Raw genomic sequence first — 15,080 nt, 5'->3', positions numbered from 1 at the left:
AAGGCTTAAAAAATCAATTGTGGTCTTGTCTCATCGAGTTTGTTTACAATCTGCAGCGCCATCTTGGAAAAGCCGTGACGTCACCGCGGAATCCACCTTGCGTCATGCCCCAAGTTCAGAATTTAGATTTTCCGGGGTGGTTAATTTAAACCGTGAGAAATCATGATGACTTGAAAGATGTATTGGACATCCCATGCACAGCGCTTTTCCTGATCAAAATTTGAGGAGATAAAAAGGCAGTAGATTCAGGCTTACATCAGTGTTTATGCATCCATACTTCAGTATCACCAGAAGTCCATTGTTCGATAAACATGTACCAACGTAATGTCCCTAGATGACAGAAATGAAAACAAGGCGTTACTTTTTCACACATTTTTTATTACGTGTACCTAAAAATCATCATATCAATGAAATCATCAAAGCTGTTGCCGCCATCTGCTGTTATATCAAGTATTTTGATTTTATTCATTGGCTATTCACTGCAACTATAAAAGGACGTAGTGACATTGCGCTGGAACACTCGATTATTGAAACGATAGCTTACTTGCTGAATTCGGAACAAATAACGCCCTCCGATTTTCATCGTACAAAGGGTATGTATTAATTCGGGGACTTTCGCCGCAAAATTTTGGCGCCGAAAGGATTAATTATGTGCACGTTTTGTATGGTTATTGTAATTCATTTCTTATTTTTGAGGATAAATTTATTCTTTGAATTGCGTCATTGATTTTCGGTGCACTCATTGATTTTCGTAATACTTCCATGAGTGCGCCGCGGATCTGCCTTTGTTTTTTTCCGTTACCAGTCCTCCTAAACAGTGTCCACCAGCTTTATATATAATTCGAATCCAGGTAAGTTAGACACCGGTAAATTAGACAACAGTAATCTAGACGAAGTAAATTAGACAAAGGTAATCTAGCCAATAATTATTTTAGATAATGGTAAATTAGACAATGGTAATCTAGACAATGGTCGTTTTAGACAATGGTTAATTAGACAATGGTAATCTAGACACGAGGATAGGTAAATTAGACAATTTGAAGAGGTTCAAATCCAATATCAAAGTGTGAAGTTGGCATATTCCGCCACGCTCTCCTGCTGTGGGTATTCATGAGGGGAAGTCTTGAATCGGACAACGGGCTTTAATTACACACAAACCTAACAGAAACAGTAGACAGTTTCGCACCGGCTTTAAGAAGAAAGTATCACTCCGCGGACCTGCGCACCTTGCTCCAATCTATGGGGCGCCTGCCCGCCCATAATATGTCACCGTCACATACGTCCCTCCTTTGAGGAGATGTGCCCCACATCGACAATATTACAATATATGTTCCTCTCCGCAGATCTGCATGAGGGCTTAGGCTCAAATCCACGTGCTGGCCAAGCACGGAGAGCCAATCACCCGCTAAGTCAAGCCTCCGGCTGATGAGACTAGGCGGTGGGTTATACCAGAGAAACCCAGGTACCGTACCATAGTTACTAAAAAATAGGCGCTGGCAGCTCCCAAAATTCCGAGCAGGTGGAGGAGTTGACAATTTAACCTATGTTACTTGAGATAACGAAGTAGCTCGAGCTAGTTAAGCACGTAGCGCCTATTAATCCAGAATTTTATAAAATCAAAAAACTTTAACTATGTAACTAAACTACGGAAATTCGTGTGCTCAACCATATCAGTCCATTAGTCTCTGGGGAGTTATAGCCACACATTTTACTGGAGTCAAATACGTTTGGATATGCAAAACACATGTAGGAGGCATCAGTCCTATAAGTCTCTGAAGAGGAATTCACTCTCATTGAATTCGGATACATTATGGGTAGCGCAGCACGGCTACAATTTCAGTCATTTTCTGAACACGAGAGACATTAGACCGTATACTAGTATGTCCAAAGTATAGGTCGTAACATGCGGCGCAGAAGTAGTCTCTTAAAGTAAAAATCACTTAATTCCTGACAGAATCACTAAAAACTAAAAGATGTTCGTATACATCCAGCTGGCACTTCCTATAAATAAGTCCAACGTAAGTTCACATTCCTGACGTAATCCTGGAGGTAAGTCGGCGTCTTTGTTGAACGTCCGCCTCTAGTGACTGTCGGTTCCGGCGCTGCATCCTCCCTTTCATCTGGCAGAATTAGATCAGCCTCCGGCTGGTCACGCTGCAAATCGGCACCATCCTCCAAATCACGAGGGAGTTGATCATGAGCATAAAAAAACTCCGCTGCCGGTTCAGGATCATTGTCCTCCTCTTGTCGGTCAGCGTCAAGCAATGCTAATAACTCACCATCGCTCAGTTCGTCCTCGACAATGTCATCTTCTCCGGCAGCATCAGCAGGTATCTCCTGGGGAAGCAGAGCATTGTCGGGAACTCCTAGTTCCATTTCGTCTCTTTCAGTTTCTTCTATGGGTGCCTCAAAAGGCTGAGCTGCAGGTAACCCCATGTCAGCGTCAGGTTCTTGGGCACCAGCAAGTCCTTGCTCGTCGGGAGCCTGGGCATCGTCGGGTAAACCCTCGACGTCCCCAGGTTCCCCTCCTACATGACCGCGGTCTACCTGGGCCTGTGGGAGTGCTGGTGGGTGCGGTACAGGCGCAGCAGGTATCGCAATGCCACCTCCTCCCCCTCTTGGGACCAGAGGCCCCAAAGGTTGATAGTGTCGGCGAGGCAGGGGTGCAACGGTCTTGGGCATAATTTCCTCTGGTGGATCGGCGAGGTCCTTGTCCACCAACGGTCTTGGAATCCTTGGTGGCACGCACGGTTTCAAGCGATTATGATGCACGACGATGCGCAGTCTTTTCGTCGGATCCTCACTCTGGATCCGGTATGTTACTCCAGGTAACCCGTTCGACGCCTGCATCCGCTTCACTATTATGTATGGCCCAATCCAGGGCAAGGCCAACTTCCTGTGTCGATCCTTGGAGACTGGGGTGTGGAGCCACACTTTATCACCCACCTGGTATGGGTGGTGCCGTGCCCATTTGTCGTAGACCTTTTTCTGACGGTCCTGGCTGACAACCGCCGTTTGTCTAGCCTCCTTGAACGCGTCTTGGAGCTCCTGGAGGACACTCCTCGAATATGCCCCAGCGGACTTCCAGTAGTCCTGTGAGGGACAGCCGTATACCACGTCCGCTGGAAGGCGTGGTTCTCTTCCATGGTTCAAGAAGAACGGGGTCAGCCCTGTGGTTTCATGTACACTGGAATTGTACGCTAACTGAACGGGACCCAAGTGGAGATCCCAATCTTTGCCATGCTCTGTTGTTACTTTGGCTATCTGGTTCTTCAGAGTCTCGTTAAACCTCTCAGTCATACCGTTCCCTTCCGGATGGTATGGAGTTGTCCTGGTTTTCTCAATTCCGAGCATGGTGCACAACTCCTGAACAACGTCGGCCTCGTACTGTCGCCCTTGATCAGAATGGATGGATTCAGGCATCCCATGCTGGCACACATACTGACGAAAGATAATGTCGGCAACAGTTTTAGCCGTTTGGTCCTTCATTGCGTACAAGTTCACATATTTCATGAAATGATCACCTATTACCAGACAGTACCGGAAACCCCTGGGTGTGACTGGTAATTCGGTGATATCCGTCGCAACTAACTGCATAGGAGTGGTCGCCGAGATGCTCTGTAAAGGTGCTTTCAACTTGGGATTGGGTTTAGCCCGAGCAACGCACTGAGGGCATGTGCGACAGAAATCCTCCACATCAGTTACTAGCCCTGGCCAAAAGAACCGATCCTTCATTTTAGCCAGTGTCTTGCGCCTCCCGAAGTGTGTGCTGAGGTTACACCTGCGTGGACTTCTTCGAGTATCTGAGCTCTCAGTCCAGGTGGCACGATTTGCTGGAGTATAACTCGTTTCTTCTTGGGAGGGGTCCACTTTTTTAACAAAATGGCGTCCTTAATTACCAAATCCTCAAACGTTCGCCAATAGGTCCGTAGGTCTCGTCCTTCGTCCTTGACGGCATCCCAATCGGGCCTATCAGTGGTTGTGACCCATCGGTACACTTGAGATATGGTTGGGTCCAACTCCTGCTGAGTCTGGATTGATTCCACGGGTCGGGTCGGATCCGCAGATTGTGTAAGCAAAGTTACTCTAACACCCTCGCCTGTGGTAAGAGGTGGACAAGCGGGAACCCCTGACTTTGTCAACCTTGCTACCTTGTCAATGTCAGTCACTGGAGATCTGGGCTCCTTTGGAGATAAATCCCCCAGTGAATCATCCTTTGGAGGGGAGGCAAATAATGCCTTTATAACATCCCCCAGTTTCTCATTGGTCTGCACAGGGTGGCGTCGACTCATGGACGGTATTTAATCTCTACGTCTCCCCACGTACTGAGCTCGTTCATCCACCGGGTCCTCTTTTGGGTGACGTCCGCATCCCAGCGCAGTTTGGTTCGCTGCAGTAACGGCTTGTGATTTGTCTCTATGGTGAACTGCGAGCCGTACAAGTAGATGTGGGTTTGCCAGAGACCCCAGACAATTGCCCACAACTCCTTGTCATACGTGCACCAGTTTCTTTCTGTGGCGCCGAGGGCTTTGCTATGGTAGGAGATAGCGCGCTCCTCACCTTCTTGGATCTGGCTAAGAACACATCCAACCGCAAAATCGGTGTGAAGGATAAATGGTTCACCCCATCTTGGAAATCCCACAATTGGCGGTGATATCAATCTCTGTTTCAGCGTCTCAAAACTCTCCTGGCAGGCTGCCTCCCACACAAAGGGTGTGTTTTTCTCCGTTAGCTGGATCAGGGGTTTAGCAATCTTTGCAAATCCCTCTACAAATCTACGGTAGTAGGAGGCCAGACCTACAAAACTTTGGACCTGCTTGACCGTTTCCGGCACAGGCCAGTCTTGGACCTTCTGAATATTATTCGGGTCCGGTTTGATTCCCTTCTGACTCACGTGGTGTCCAAGAAAGATGATCTGATCCCTACACAAGTGACATTTACTTGGCTGAAGCTTCAACCCTGCCTTTTGCAGTCTCTTGAAAACCTCCTCAAGCACTTCAAGATGTTCATCGAAGGTCTTGGTGAAAATCGCCAGATCATCGAGGTAAGTCAGCATCACTCTCCAGCTCATCCCAGCAAATGCCAGTTCCATCATCCGTTGGAAAAGTGGCGGGGCGTTACAGAGACCAAATGGTAACCGAGTAAATCGGTACAGATTGTTACCCACTGAAAACACTGTCTTGTCCCTAATGATCCTTGTTTACAGGGACCTGCCAGTAGCCACTGGTCAGATCTAGGTTGCTGAAATAAGCCGCGCCAGACATTGACGCCAACGAATCATCAATTCTAGGGAGCGGACGAGCATCCTTTCTGGTGACGGCATTTAACTTTCTGTAATCAACACAGAACCGGAACGCTCCTGATTTCTTCCTCACCAGGACCACTGGGGACGACCATGGGCCGGAGCAGGGCTCCACGACCCCATCCTTAAGCATGTCGCCAACTTGCTCCTCCATTTCGTCTCTCACGTTGAAGGGTTGTCGACGAGCTGCTTGCTTGATTGGCCGTGCGTCTCCCGTATCGATACGGTGCTCCACCAGGTCCGTGAGGCCTCTGTCTTTTGGAGTCTTGCTGAATACGTTGTTATATTTCTTCAGCAGGGTTTTCAAACGTGGCATTTGCCCCTTCTTGAGCTTGCAACCAGACAGATCGACGGAGGGAACCCCTTCACTGTCGACTGCCTCAGCTCTTTCTTCTCGCTCTTCGAGCTGGAATTCCTCCATCAGCTCATACGTTCGTCGCACCACATTGGCTTGGTCTCCAGCCAGGCAATGGAAATCTCCAAGGCAAATCCCTTTGGCGATTTCTAAAGGTTCGAACTCCGGATTCATAATACGAACAGGTATCAGGGAGTTTTCCACTGTCGCTGCTATCAGCGAGACGACCAATCCTGACGGATTGTTCGGTTCTAGAATACCCTCATAGCTCAAATTTGGAAATTCGGGGCCATACGGCAAATAGGCTTGGATGATCACCTCAGCCCTTCCCGGGATCGTTGTTGACTTGAGGGCTTTAGCCGTGATGACATTTGGCAATCTTGCCGCTTCAAGCAGTGGGAAAGGGACACCCTGGATGGTGACCTCCTTTCTCTGAGGGTTCACAGTCATGGCATACTCAAGCATGAAGTCCCATCCCAAAATGATAGGGCTATCTATGCCTCTCACCACTCGAAAAGAGTGTTGTAACCGTAGGGCTCCTAGGATGACTGGGACTTTAGACAGTCCTTGAACGGGTAACATGTCTCCAGACACGGAACAGATCGCTGTTGACCGTGGGGCCAACGGCCCTCTCTCATCTGGGGGATACAAGCTCCATACGTCGTCACGCATAAGTGAGATGTCAGCACCTGTGTCGAACAACATGGGGACTTGCCGATCTCCAACACTCACTAAAACCCTGGGGATAATTTGTTGAGTCTTTTTGGTATGCCGGTGTAATGTTTTTGAGTGTTTCTGTTTTTGAGTGTTTCCCCTCATTGTTTGGGAACGCTCAAAAATAGATTGACAAGTTTTTCTGTGTATCACCCCTTTTGAAAAGTCGTGGTCTCTCTAGCTGCCTATTGTTTGGAAACACTGACACATGGGAAACAACCACAGATGTTACACCGGGCTGCCGGCCGACCCTCATCAGCAGCACAGATTAGTTTTCCGACTGCCGGGGTTGCCAGCAGTCAGCACTCCTATGGCCGTACTGGCCACAGTTATAGCAGTGTCCATTGAAGCGGTCATTATGCTGCCCATTGGGTTGAGCATCAGGCAGGGAACCCCTTGCCTGAGCTCCTTTACTTCTTGAGTTGCCGTCGTCATGGTATCTACGATCATGCGAACCGTAGTCGTGGTGGTCGGGCTGCCGTCCCTGTGTCTGCCGATCCTGTCCTCGACCACCTCTGCCCCGACGACTACCTCGGCTGCCTCGTGCACGGCCACGTCCACGTCCTTGCTGCTGCAGCATCATACTCTGAACTTGTTCGGTTAACTTCTTTACGTCCTGGCGTAGGGCATCCATCTCGCCAATTTGTCCTTGAGGAGAGGGAACCCCTTCATCCTCTTGGTCTCGTACTCGGCAGACGGCGGCCTCAGGCCCCGGTTGGGGAAGGCCGACCTTACGGACCTGGAGGTACTGCTCCGCCAGCTGGACAGCGCCTGTGAGTGTGGCCGGGTTGTGTGTAAGAAGGTGCAGTTGGAGTTCTGCCTCTTCGACCCCTCTCATAAATTGCTCCTTACACAGGAGATCCCTCTGGACTTGGGGAAAAGCCGTAGCCGCCTTACGTATTACCCTTAGTTCGAATGCTGAGATTGCCTCATCAGACTTACGAACCAGGGTCATAAACTCCTGGCGGCGCAGGAGGGCATGTTCCTGAGGGTCGAGTCTGTCCCTCAGGGCTTGCTTTGTCAGGTTATAGTCAGCCTTGGTCGCAGCGGGCAGGGTATCATACGTCATGAAGGCTCGACCGGTTAGAAATAGAGGCAACGTCTGATGACGTCTCTGAACCGCAACGGCCGCATCGTTAGGTACAGGGGGGTGAAAGAGTTCATACCTCTTTAACCACATCACAAAATCCTCGGAGGACCCCCTGAAAAAACATTGAGTTTCGGGCGTGCCGCTGCCATGTCTGTTTTTTAGAAATAGATGCAACAACTAATGAATATAAATACCTGATCAGCACCCCATACACCGTGGAGTGTGCGAGATCACGTGACCGTCACTGTCGGTGGAAAAACCCTACCAAAACAGTGTCTTTAGGACCAAAACATAGCCAAGCAGCTGATCAAATAACTTGGCAACCCCTAAGTTATAGTGCCTTGGTAATATGCATGCAATCATTATTTACGAATATATCTTATTTGATTTGGGCCGAAACAAATGCACAATTGCGTCCGGCAGTGCTTGCACTGCAGTGTGTTTGCATGTGTATCAAAATGCCTCCGAAAATTCGATCACAAAACCCCCTTTTTCTGAACTAGCATTCAGTTTTTTTGCTTCATGTGTTGGGCGCCAGTGTGAAGTTTTCATATTCCGCCACGCTTTCCTGCTGTGGGTATTCATGAGGGGACGTCTTGAATCGGACAACGGGCTTTAATTACACACAAACCTAATAGAAACAGTTTCGCGCCGGCTTTAAGAAGAAAGTATCACTCCGCGGACCTGCGCACCTTGCTCCAATCTATGGGGCGCCTGCCCGCCCATAATATGTCGCGGTCACAAAAGATTAGGAAAGTTGTTCATTTTTGGAGTTGGCATGCTCGTCAGGCTTGTATTTTCTGTAATGGGGTAAAAGATGGTAGAAACACCCACGGACCTGAGTGTCTTCTCCAAGCACATTTCGCAGAGCTGACAGGTCGGCAGCTTCAAAGTCAATAATGGTGATGCGTGGAGATGGCGAGTATCCCAAAGCATCGGAACATTTCTCGACTAAGGGGACATGGTAGGCCATGATTATAGGGATTATAATTGCAGTTCAATTGCACCAAGCAAAATTGCACAACTACCCAATCAAAATTTGTTATGAAGGTGTTAAATTTAATTACCTGAGTAATAACAGTCAATTAGTCGAATTTGTGCTGATAGGCCTAAGATCATGCCAACTCCCAAAATGAACATCTTTCCTAATATTTGATATTGGATTTAAAGAGGTGAACAACCTCTTCAATTGTCTAATTTACCTATCCTTGTGTCTAGTTTACCATTGTCTAATTTACCATTGTCTAAAATGACCATTGTCTAGATTACCGTTGTCTAATTTACTGTGTCTAAATCATCGTTGTCTAATTTACCGGTGTCTAACTTACCGTATACCATCAGTAGCCATGAACGAAATAAGTACACCATAACACATTTCCTGAAAACTTCATGACATTTGGGTTTTAGAAGGGAGTTGCTCTGTTGTGTTTGTCCTTTTGTCTTCACTCAGGCCGAGTTTCAGTGGCCTGGGCCCTATAAACCAATCCCATTGTGAACCTGACGCCGTTCGGCTTGTATTTTGCTATATTTTCTTTTCAGGACACTGCCGCAATGTTTCGTTTAATGTCCAAGATAGCAAAGACGTCCACCTCTTTCACAAGATGGGCTCCGCTAGGGTTTCAGGTTAACATGAGACAGCCTATAACGCGTAGACCTCAAGCCGTTCCAGCTCGTCTATTAGCGAGTTCCGTAGCCAATAACAACCGACGTAACAACAGGCTGGAACCAAAAATCGTGCGGAAACTCGGGAATTACGAAAATTACCTTTTTGAAACTGGACGCGAGAACGGATGGTCCACTTTCTGTTGTTGTGCCGTCTTTAGATCGGAGATGGAGTTGACTCCGGAACAGATAAGGAAAGCGTTTGAGAACTTACAGAAACGACACGCAGCCTTGCGCCTGGTTGTCACCTTGAAGGATGGTGAGAACTACTTCGCCGAAGTTGCCGATGCACCTTACTATGAGATTCTCCAGACCTCGGATCGGAGAGCCGTTATAGCAAGAGCGGAACAAAACAGATTTACGTACGGGCAACTGCTTATGCGATTTAATGTCCTTACGCCTGAAACTTCTGACCGGGGATTTCTCTATCCGGTCATTATCGGTATTCAAACATGCGCGTTTGACGGAAAGGCACTGAAAGTGAATGTGCTCGCTGATCTAGCTTACTTTCTGGAAAAGGCCTTGCTTCAAGACGGAGATGATAACATAGAAAGTCAGCCTATGCTTCCCGTTCGCGAAGACATTTTAGATCAGTATCCAGATAGCAGATCTAACAATCTAAAGCCTAACGACTGGACTACTCACAAAGACCTTTTGATTAAACTTCTTGAGATGCATAAGCCGAGTCACCCACAACCCTGTTCGGGAATAACAGGTTTCGTTTTGGACAAGGAGCAGAATTCACAACTGCTGCACGAGGTGGCCCAACATAATGTTTCATTGAACAGTGTTTGCGTTGCTGCACATGCAATGGCATTGTACAGGTTGCAAATTGATTTAGGGCTCCTCTCTGACCAGGGGTGGTCACTGCAATCCCCCTTCGCGGCAGACATGCGGCCTTATGCGAAACCTAAACTCCCGGAGTCCCACTGCGGTGTCTGGGTAGCTGAGTTCACTAACCACATAATAATTCCGGCAAAAATGGCGAGTTGTAATAGTAAAGAGGCACTCTGGAAGCTCGCCGCCTCCATCCAGAAAGAAACCCGGGAACTTACAGCCGATCCCGAACCGACTCTGGGAAGTATTAAGGGATGGAACGAGTTCCATAAGAAATTTATGTCGGACCGGCAAGCGTATTATCGTGACGATGGTTACCCAGCACAGGATCTGTTCTACATATCAAATTTCGGGAAATTGCCCAATTCTCCCGGAAAAGGAAAAGTTAGTTTAGACGAGGTAGAGTTGATAACTGGTACCACGGGATCCACTATCTTTATTCACGACATTCATCGTCTCAATTCTTCGTCTCTGTTTCACTGGGAACTCTCATACAGCAAGATGCTTGTGTCCGATGAACTGGCCGAAAAGTATCTATCTCTGATAAAGGAAGAACTCGAAAGATACCTCATGGAGTAGTAAATCGGTGGATGCTGCGGCAATCTGAAGTCAAACGATAACAATCACCAATTGGGTGGAGCTAAAATGTTGACTAAAACCGAGGCGAAAATGCTTAAAATGCCTGCCGTGCTAGTAATAGTTAGCATGTAGCATGTAGCATAGTTAGCATGTTAGTTATTTGATATGCAAACATTACTTTTTATTTTGAATGATATCAATTCATAGAATTCAGGTCAATTTTGGATCGAATAGTATAGGGTGTTTCAAAAAAAGGAAACCGAGATTAATTTGTTAATATCCTGGACATGGCTTAATATTTTGGAAATTGGCAACCACCATTTATTACCTAATGATGTCCTCTTTCTTAGGACATCATGTAGTCCAATTTACTGTCACGGATGACTGAGAACTAAGCAGTTCAATGAACCCTGGCAGAACTGGTCTTGCACTAGATTTACCGCAGTGGAACTCCGACAAAAAAGAAAGACTAGTGTGTCCTTAGCAAAGATTTTATTCAATGTTTTAACATCTGGGTGCTTATTCCTGTCTGAACCTTACTCCAGTGTCCTTCGACATGCCCCTCATTCCTTTCAACACAAACATTAGCTATGGTTCTCATTGCTCTCAATGCATTCCTGATTACGTCTCTGTGTCCTCTTGAGGTCTCAACTGCAGCGACGATTCTGGCACGTTGGTCATTGATATATTGTGGAGGCGACTTGTTAACTTGGTTCTCAAGATGTCCCCACAAAAAAAATCACAGGGGCTGAGGTCAGGGGACGTTGGTGGCAATTTAATCTCACGGTTGATCGCACCAAATGCATATGCTACTTGCTAGAGACTTCCAGTTCTCAACCACTCTCTTACCGCAAATACACGCTGCTTTTTAGTTGTAAGTTACATTTTGCTAGTCTGAGAAAATGAGCAACCTTTCCAACAAAAGATTGCATAATTTGGAGGCCCAACAAAAGCTCTGCATTGGGTAGACAAGGTTTACTACCAAAACGTCTATGTGGTGAAAGACCAGTTCTGCCATGCTCACCCCTATTAAAGTTGTATTGCTCTGAAGATATCTCTGACCAGTATTTGGCATGTTGTGTAGACAACTTCTTCGGCTGTTCAAGAATTCGTGTCATTAGTTGTCAATGCAAGATATAAATGTGAAGCTGTTTATTAAGGCTTTTGAGATTTGTAAATGTGGATTACACATAACATTATTATTATTACACATGTGTGCTTTTTTGTATATTCTCTGTGTTGACGTGTTCTGTTTCTTTTACTTGTATCTGCTGTCGGCAGCCCTGGAGAATCAATTCCCCAAATTGCCGAGCATCTTATCAGGCCTTCCAGTTGCCCGAGCTTGCCTGTCCTGGGAAATGACAATTTATTTAATCAAGTTAGAAAAACTGTGTTGTTGGGTCATTCAAAGAGTGTGTTGTGTTGAACTGGCGGTAAGCTTCTTTAGGCATGATTTGCATAAAGAGAAAAATGCACTGCTGGTTTGACCTATGGAAAGCGAACAAATTGTAAAATATATGCATGGATGGATTTTGTGCGTGCACTACAGAGCAGACCCACTGGTTAATTTTATACCTCGAAATTTAGTGCATTTGATGACATATTGTCCATGTCACCAGATGGACACAGTTTATTTTAGAAAATTTACTAAGGAGTGCACATTTTGGATGTTTTTCTTATGAGGCAGCCATTCTCCCAGGCCTCAACAAGCACTATCCAGGGGAGTCTGCTCGGTGAGTTGGAAGACCTGATAAGATGCACGGCAATTTGGAAAACTCATCCTCAATGGTGAAGAACGTCTGGAAAGAGACCAGGCTGAAGTTTTTGTAAATAGCCATTGCTGTCAATGTAAGTTGTTTATTTAGGCTATTGAGGTTTGTAAATGTGGATTACATATATGAACATATAACACAAATGTGTTTTTTTTGGTATGTTCTCTATACATATTGACATGTTAAGTTTCTTGTACATTGTATCTGCTGTATCTGCTGTTGGTAGAGGAGTGTTCCAAAAGCATTTGCAAGTCGGAGAGGCAAATGTCGTCCGCAAACGACCGGCCAATTTTAATTACGACGACCTGCGACATAGCTGTGACAACGTGACGAGTGATTATGATTTAACCACTCGGCGGTCACTTTCAAATCAGAATCTTCATGTTGTCATGGGTACATCGGTATTGCAGCAGATACAAGCTCCTGGTAACCGCGGCGAAGCTCCAAAATCCTAAAAGGAGCACAGAAGAAATTTAAAATGAAATCCATTCATGTTCTATAATTTGGGGAAAAAAAATATTTAGCTTCAACTCAACTTCCAAACCGCTTCTCATGGGGAAGAGTGCAATCTGCTCTTCGACTACCTTTAACCACTCCCACTTGAACTAGGAGTCGGAATGGGAGCTGAGGCGCTGTGCAACCCCTCTCATGTAATGATAACGGAAAGAAAACCACCTAGGACAGAGACAGAACACATCTGTATGACTGCAAATTTGCACCCAACCACTGCAATTTTAGGAGGCAACCAGGAAAACTCCAAGAGACCTTCGGCAGTACGTTGGCAGGGACCAAACTTTCAAGCAACGACGGACAAAAATCACTTTGATAAGTTTTTTTGGTTGCATTTGTCCTTCATACTCGTCTTAAAGAACGTTATTCGCAAAACTGGCTTCATCAAGCAAAGCATTTTTATTGAGCTATATGATAATGCCAATTATGATACGTATATCCCAACAATCGGGAATTTCAATAGAATTGTAGGCCTCAGACAGTTTTATCGAGGGTATTCAAGTGTGACGAAAAGCGAACCTAATTTATTTCCATTGGTCAAAATTATTACCTAGACGCAATCTTTCCGAACTGTTCAGTTTAGCTCACTCTGTAGCACTGCTGGCATGGCATGTACTTTGCCACACCCTGAGTGTATTTAAACCCCTCGAGCGAGTGATCATTTTTCATTCATTGTGTGTTCGCCGAGGTGTGCAGAGCTTGTGCAGAGCTGTTAGTAAGTATCGCCGTATTTGTGTATACCTTCCTGTACACTTTACAGGCGCTACACTGTGCTTTGGTGTTGTAGCGAGTTTCGCATCACATGGAAGTCATTCGTGGCTGGCCATGAGGCGATGAAATTTGACGAGTGATGGTCGTCATTTGGTAACGGGCTGCTTCGGTAGAAGGCTACCATATCTGCAAAGGTGCAGCGAGTCTCGCAGCAGATGGAAATCATTAGTCGATTAGACCTTACAGTGTGAAGTTTGCGTATTTGATGAACATAATTAGACACTGTGTTCAGTTAATTACAGGATGGAGTGAACTGGATGTCCGTTGCTCTCCTCATTAAAACCGAATGTTTCGATTAATTATCTTCACTGTGCATCACATTGCCAAGCTACTGTATATTCTAACATTAATTGCAGCTCATTGAGTGGTTTGTCCCCTTGTGCTCTAATTGCAAAGAATAAAGCTTGATGTGTAGTGTTAACTACAACTAATTAAAGATGTACGCTGTCTATGAGTATGTAGCGTACGAACACAACCTGCATATATCATTGTTGGCTAATTAATATGACCGCCACCAGAAATGCCATAAGATATTACGATAAAGTAATTTCAAGTTCGCATATAAATGGCACCAAATTATTTGAAATAGATAATCAAAATTAAAATGGAATGTGTAATACGTAGGCTTCACGACCCCGTGTTCATACACATGAATCCACGTTTTGGACAATAATGGCATAACCTCCCTATTAAGGACGCCTCTACATTACGGACATCAACGATTAGACGTAGCAGGTGTGAAGTTTGTATATTAACGATAATCTAGACAATGGTTATTTTAGACAATGGTAATCCAGAAGTATTAAGGTAGCAGGAAGGGTTGGGCGTTTGTGGTTTCTGAGTCTGAGGGGGTTGGTGTCTGTTGACTGTGCTTTAAGAGAGACTAGGCATGGCGCCAGTCTCTCTAAAGCTCTGTACACACTGACAACATTTTGGGAAACATGTTGGCCAACATGTTGTCCAGGTGCGATGTTATCGAAAATGTTGGCAGTGTGTACAGTTCAGAAACATTCGGTAACATGTTGGCCAAATGTTGCTCAAATGTTGTCGAAATAATACAAAATCAATTTTGTTGCCGAGATGCTAATGATGTTGTCGAGTTTTATCCAATCAGAAATAGGCCACAAATCACATGATCTACCTTAAGCCATGTGATGTAGTCAAAATGGCAGCCTCAAGCAAGGAATGGTTAATGAGTGAAGTTGAACAACTTATTGCAGTATGAGAAAGTTGTGCCTGTTTATGGGATGTAACATCCAGGGAATATAAAGACAAGAACAAAAAGAAAGCTGCTATTCTAGAAATAGCTACAAAATTTGCCCCATGCTGGTGTCTCATATAAATCCATGGTCTTGTCCACACTCGTTTCTCGGCTGTTATAAAACGCGGATTTTCTCATCTTTACGTCTTCTTCGCCGTCTTTCAATCAGGATACGTAAAATTATGGCAGAGCCACCGACAATACATCTTCTTTTCTTGGAATCTTCG

At 45.6% G+C, this 15,080-nt stretch overlaps 1 protein-coding gene across 1 annotated transcript; it reads left to right on the top strand.

Moving 5' to 3' along the window:
• The first annotated feature begins 507 nt into the window (after nucleotides 1-507).
• On the top strand, nucleotides 508-11,663 carry LOC135489641 (uncharacterized). Its single transcript, XM_064775077.1, has 2 exons — nucleotides 508-593; nucleotides 9,001-11,663. Exon 2 carries the CDS (start codon nucleotides 9,013-9,015, stop codon nucleotides 10,537-10,539), a length of 1,527 nt encoding a protein of 508 aa, XP_064631147.1. The 5' UTR covers nucleotides 508-593; nucleotides 9,001-9,012; the 3' UTR covers nucleotides 10,540-11,663.
• Nucleotides 11,664-15,080: the final 3,417 nt, after the last annotated feature.

This window comes from Lineus longissimus, chromosome 6 (assembly GCF_910592395.1).
Source record: "Lineus longissimus chromosome 6, tnLinLong1.2, whole genome shotgun sequence".
NCBI classification, from domain to species: Eukaryota; Metazoa; Nemertea; class Pilidiophora; order Heteronemertea; family Lineidae; genus Lineus; species Lineus longissimus.
The sequence above is the reverse complement of the archived record's forward strand: the minus strand, read 5'-3'. Positions and strand labels throughout refer to the sequence as shown.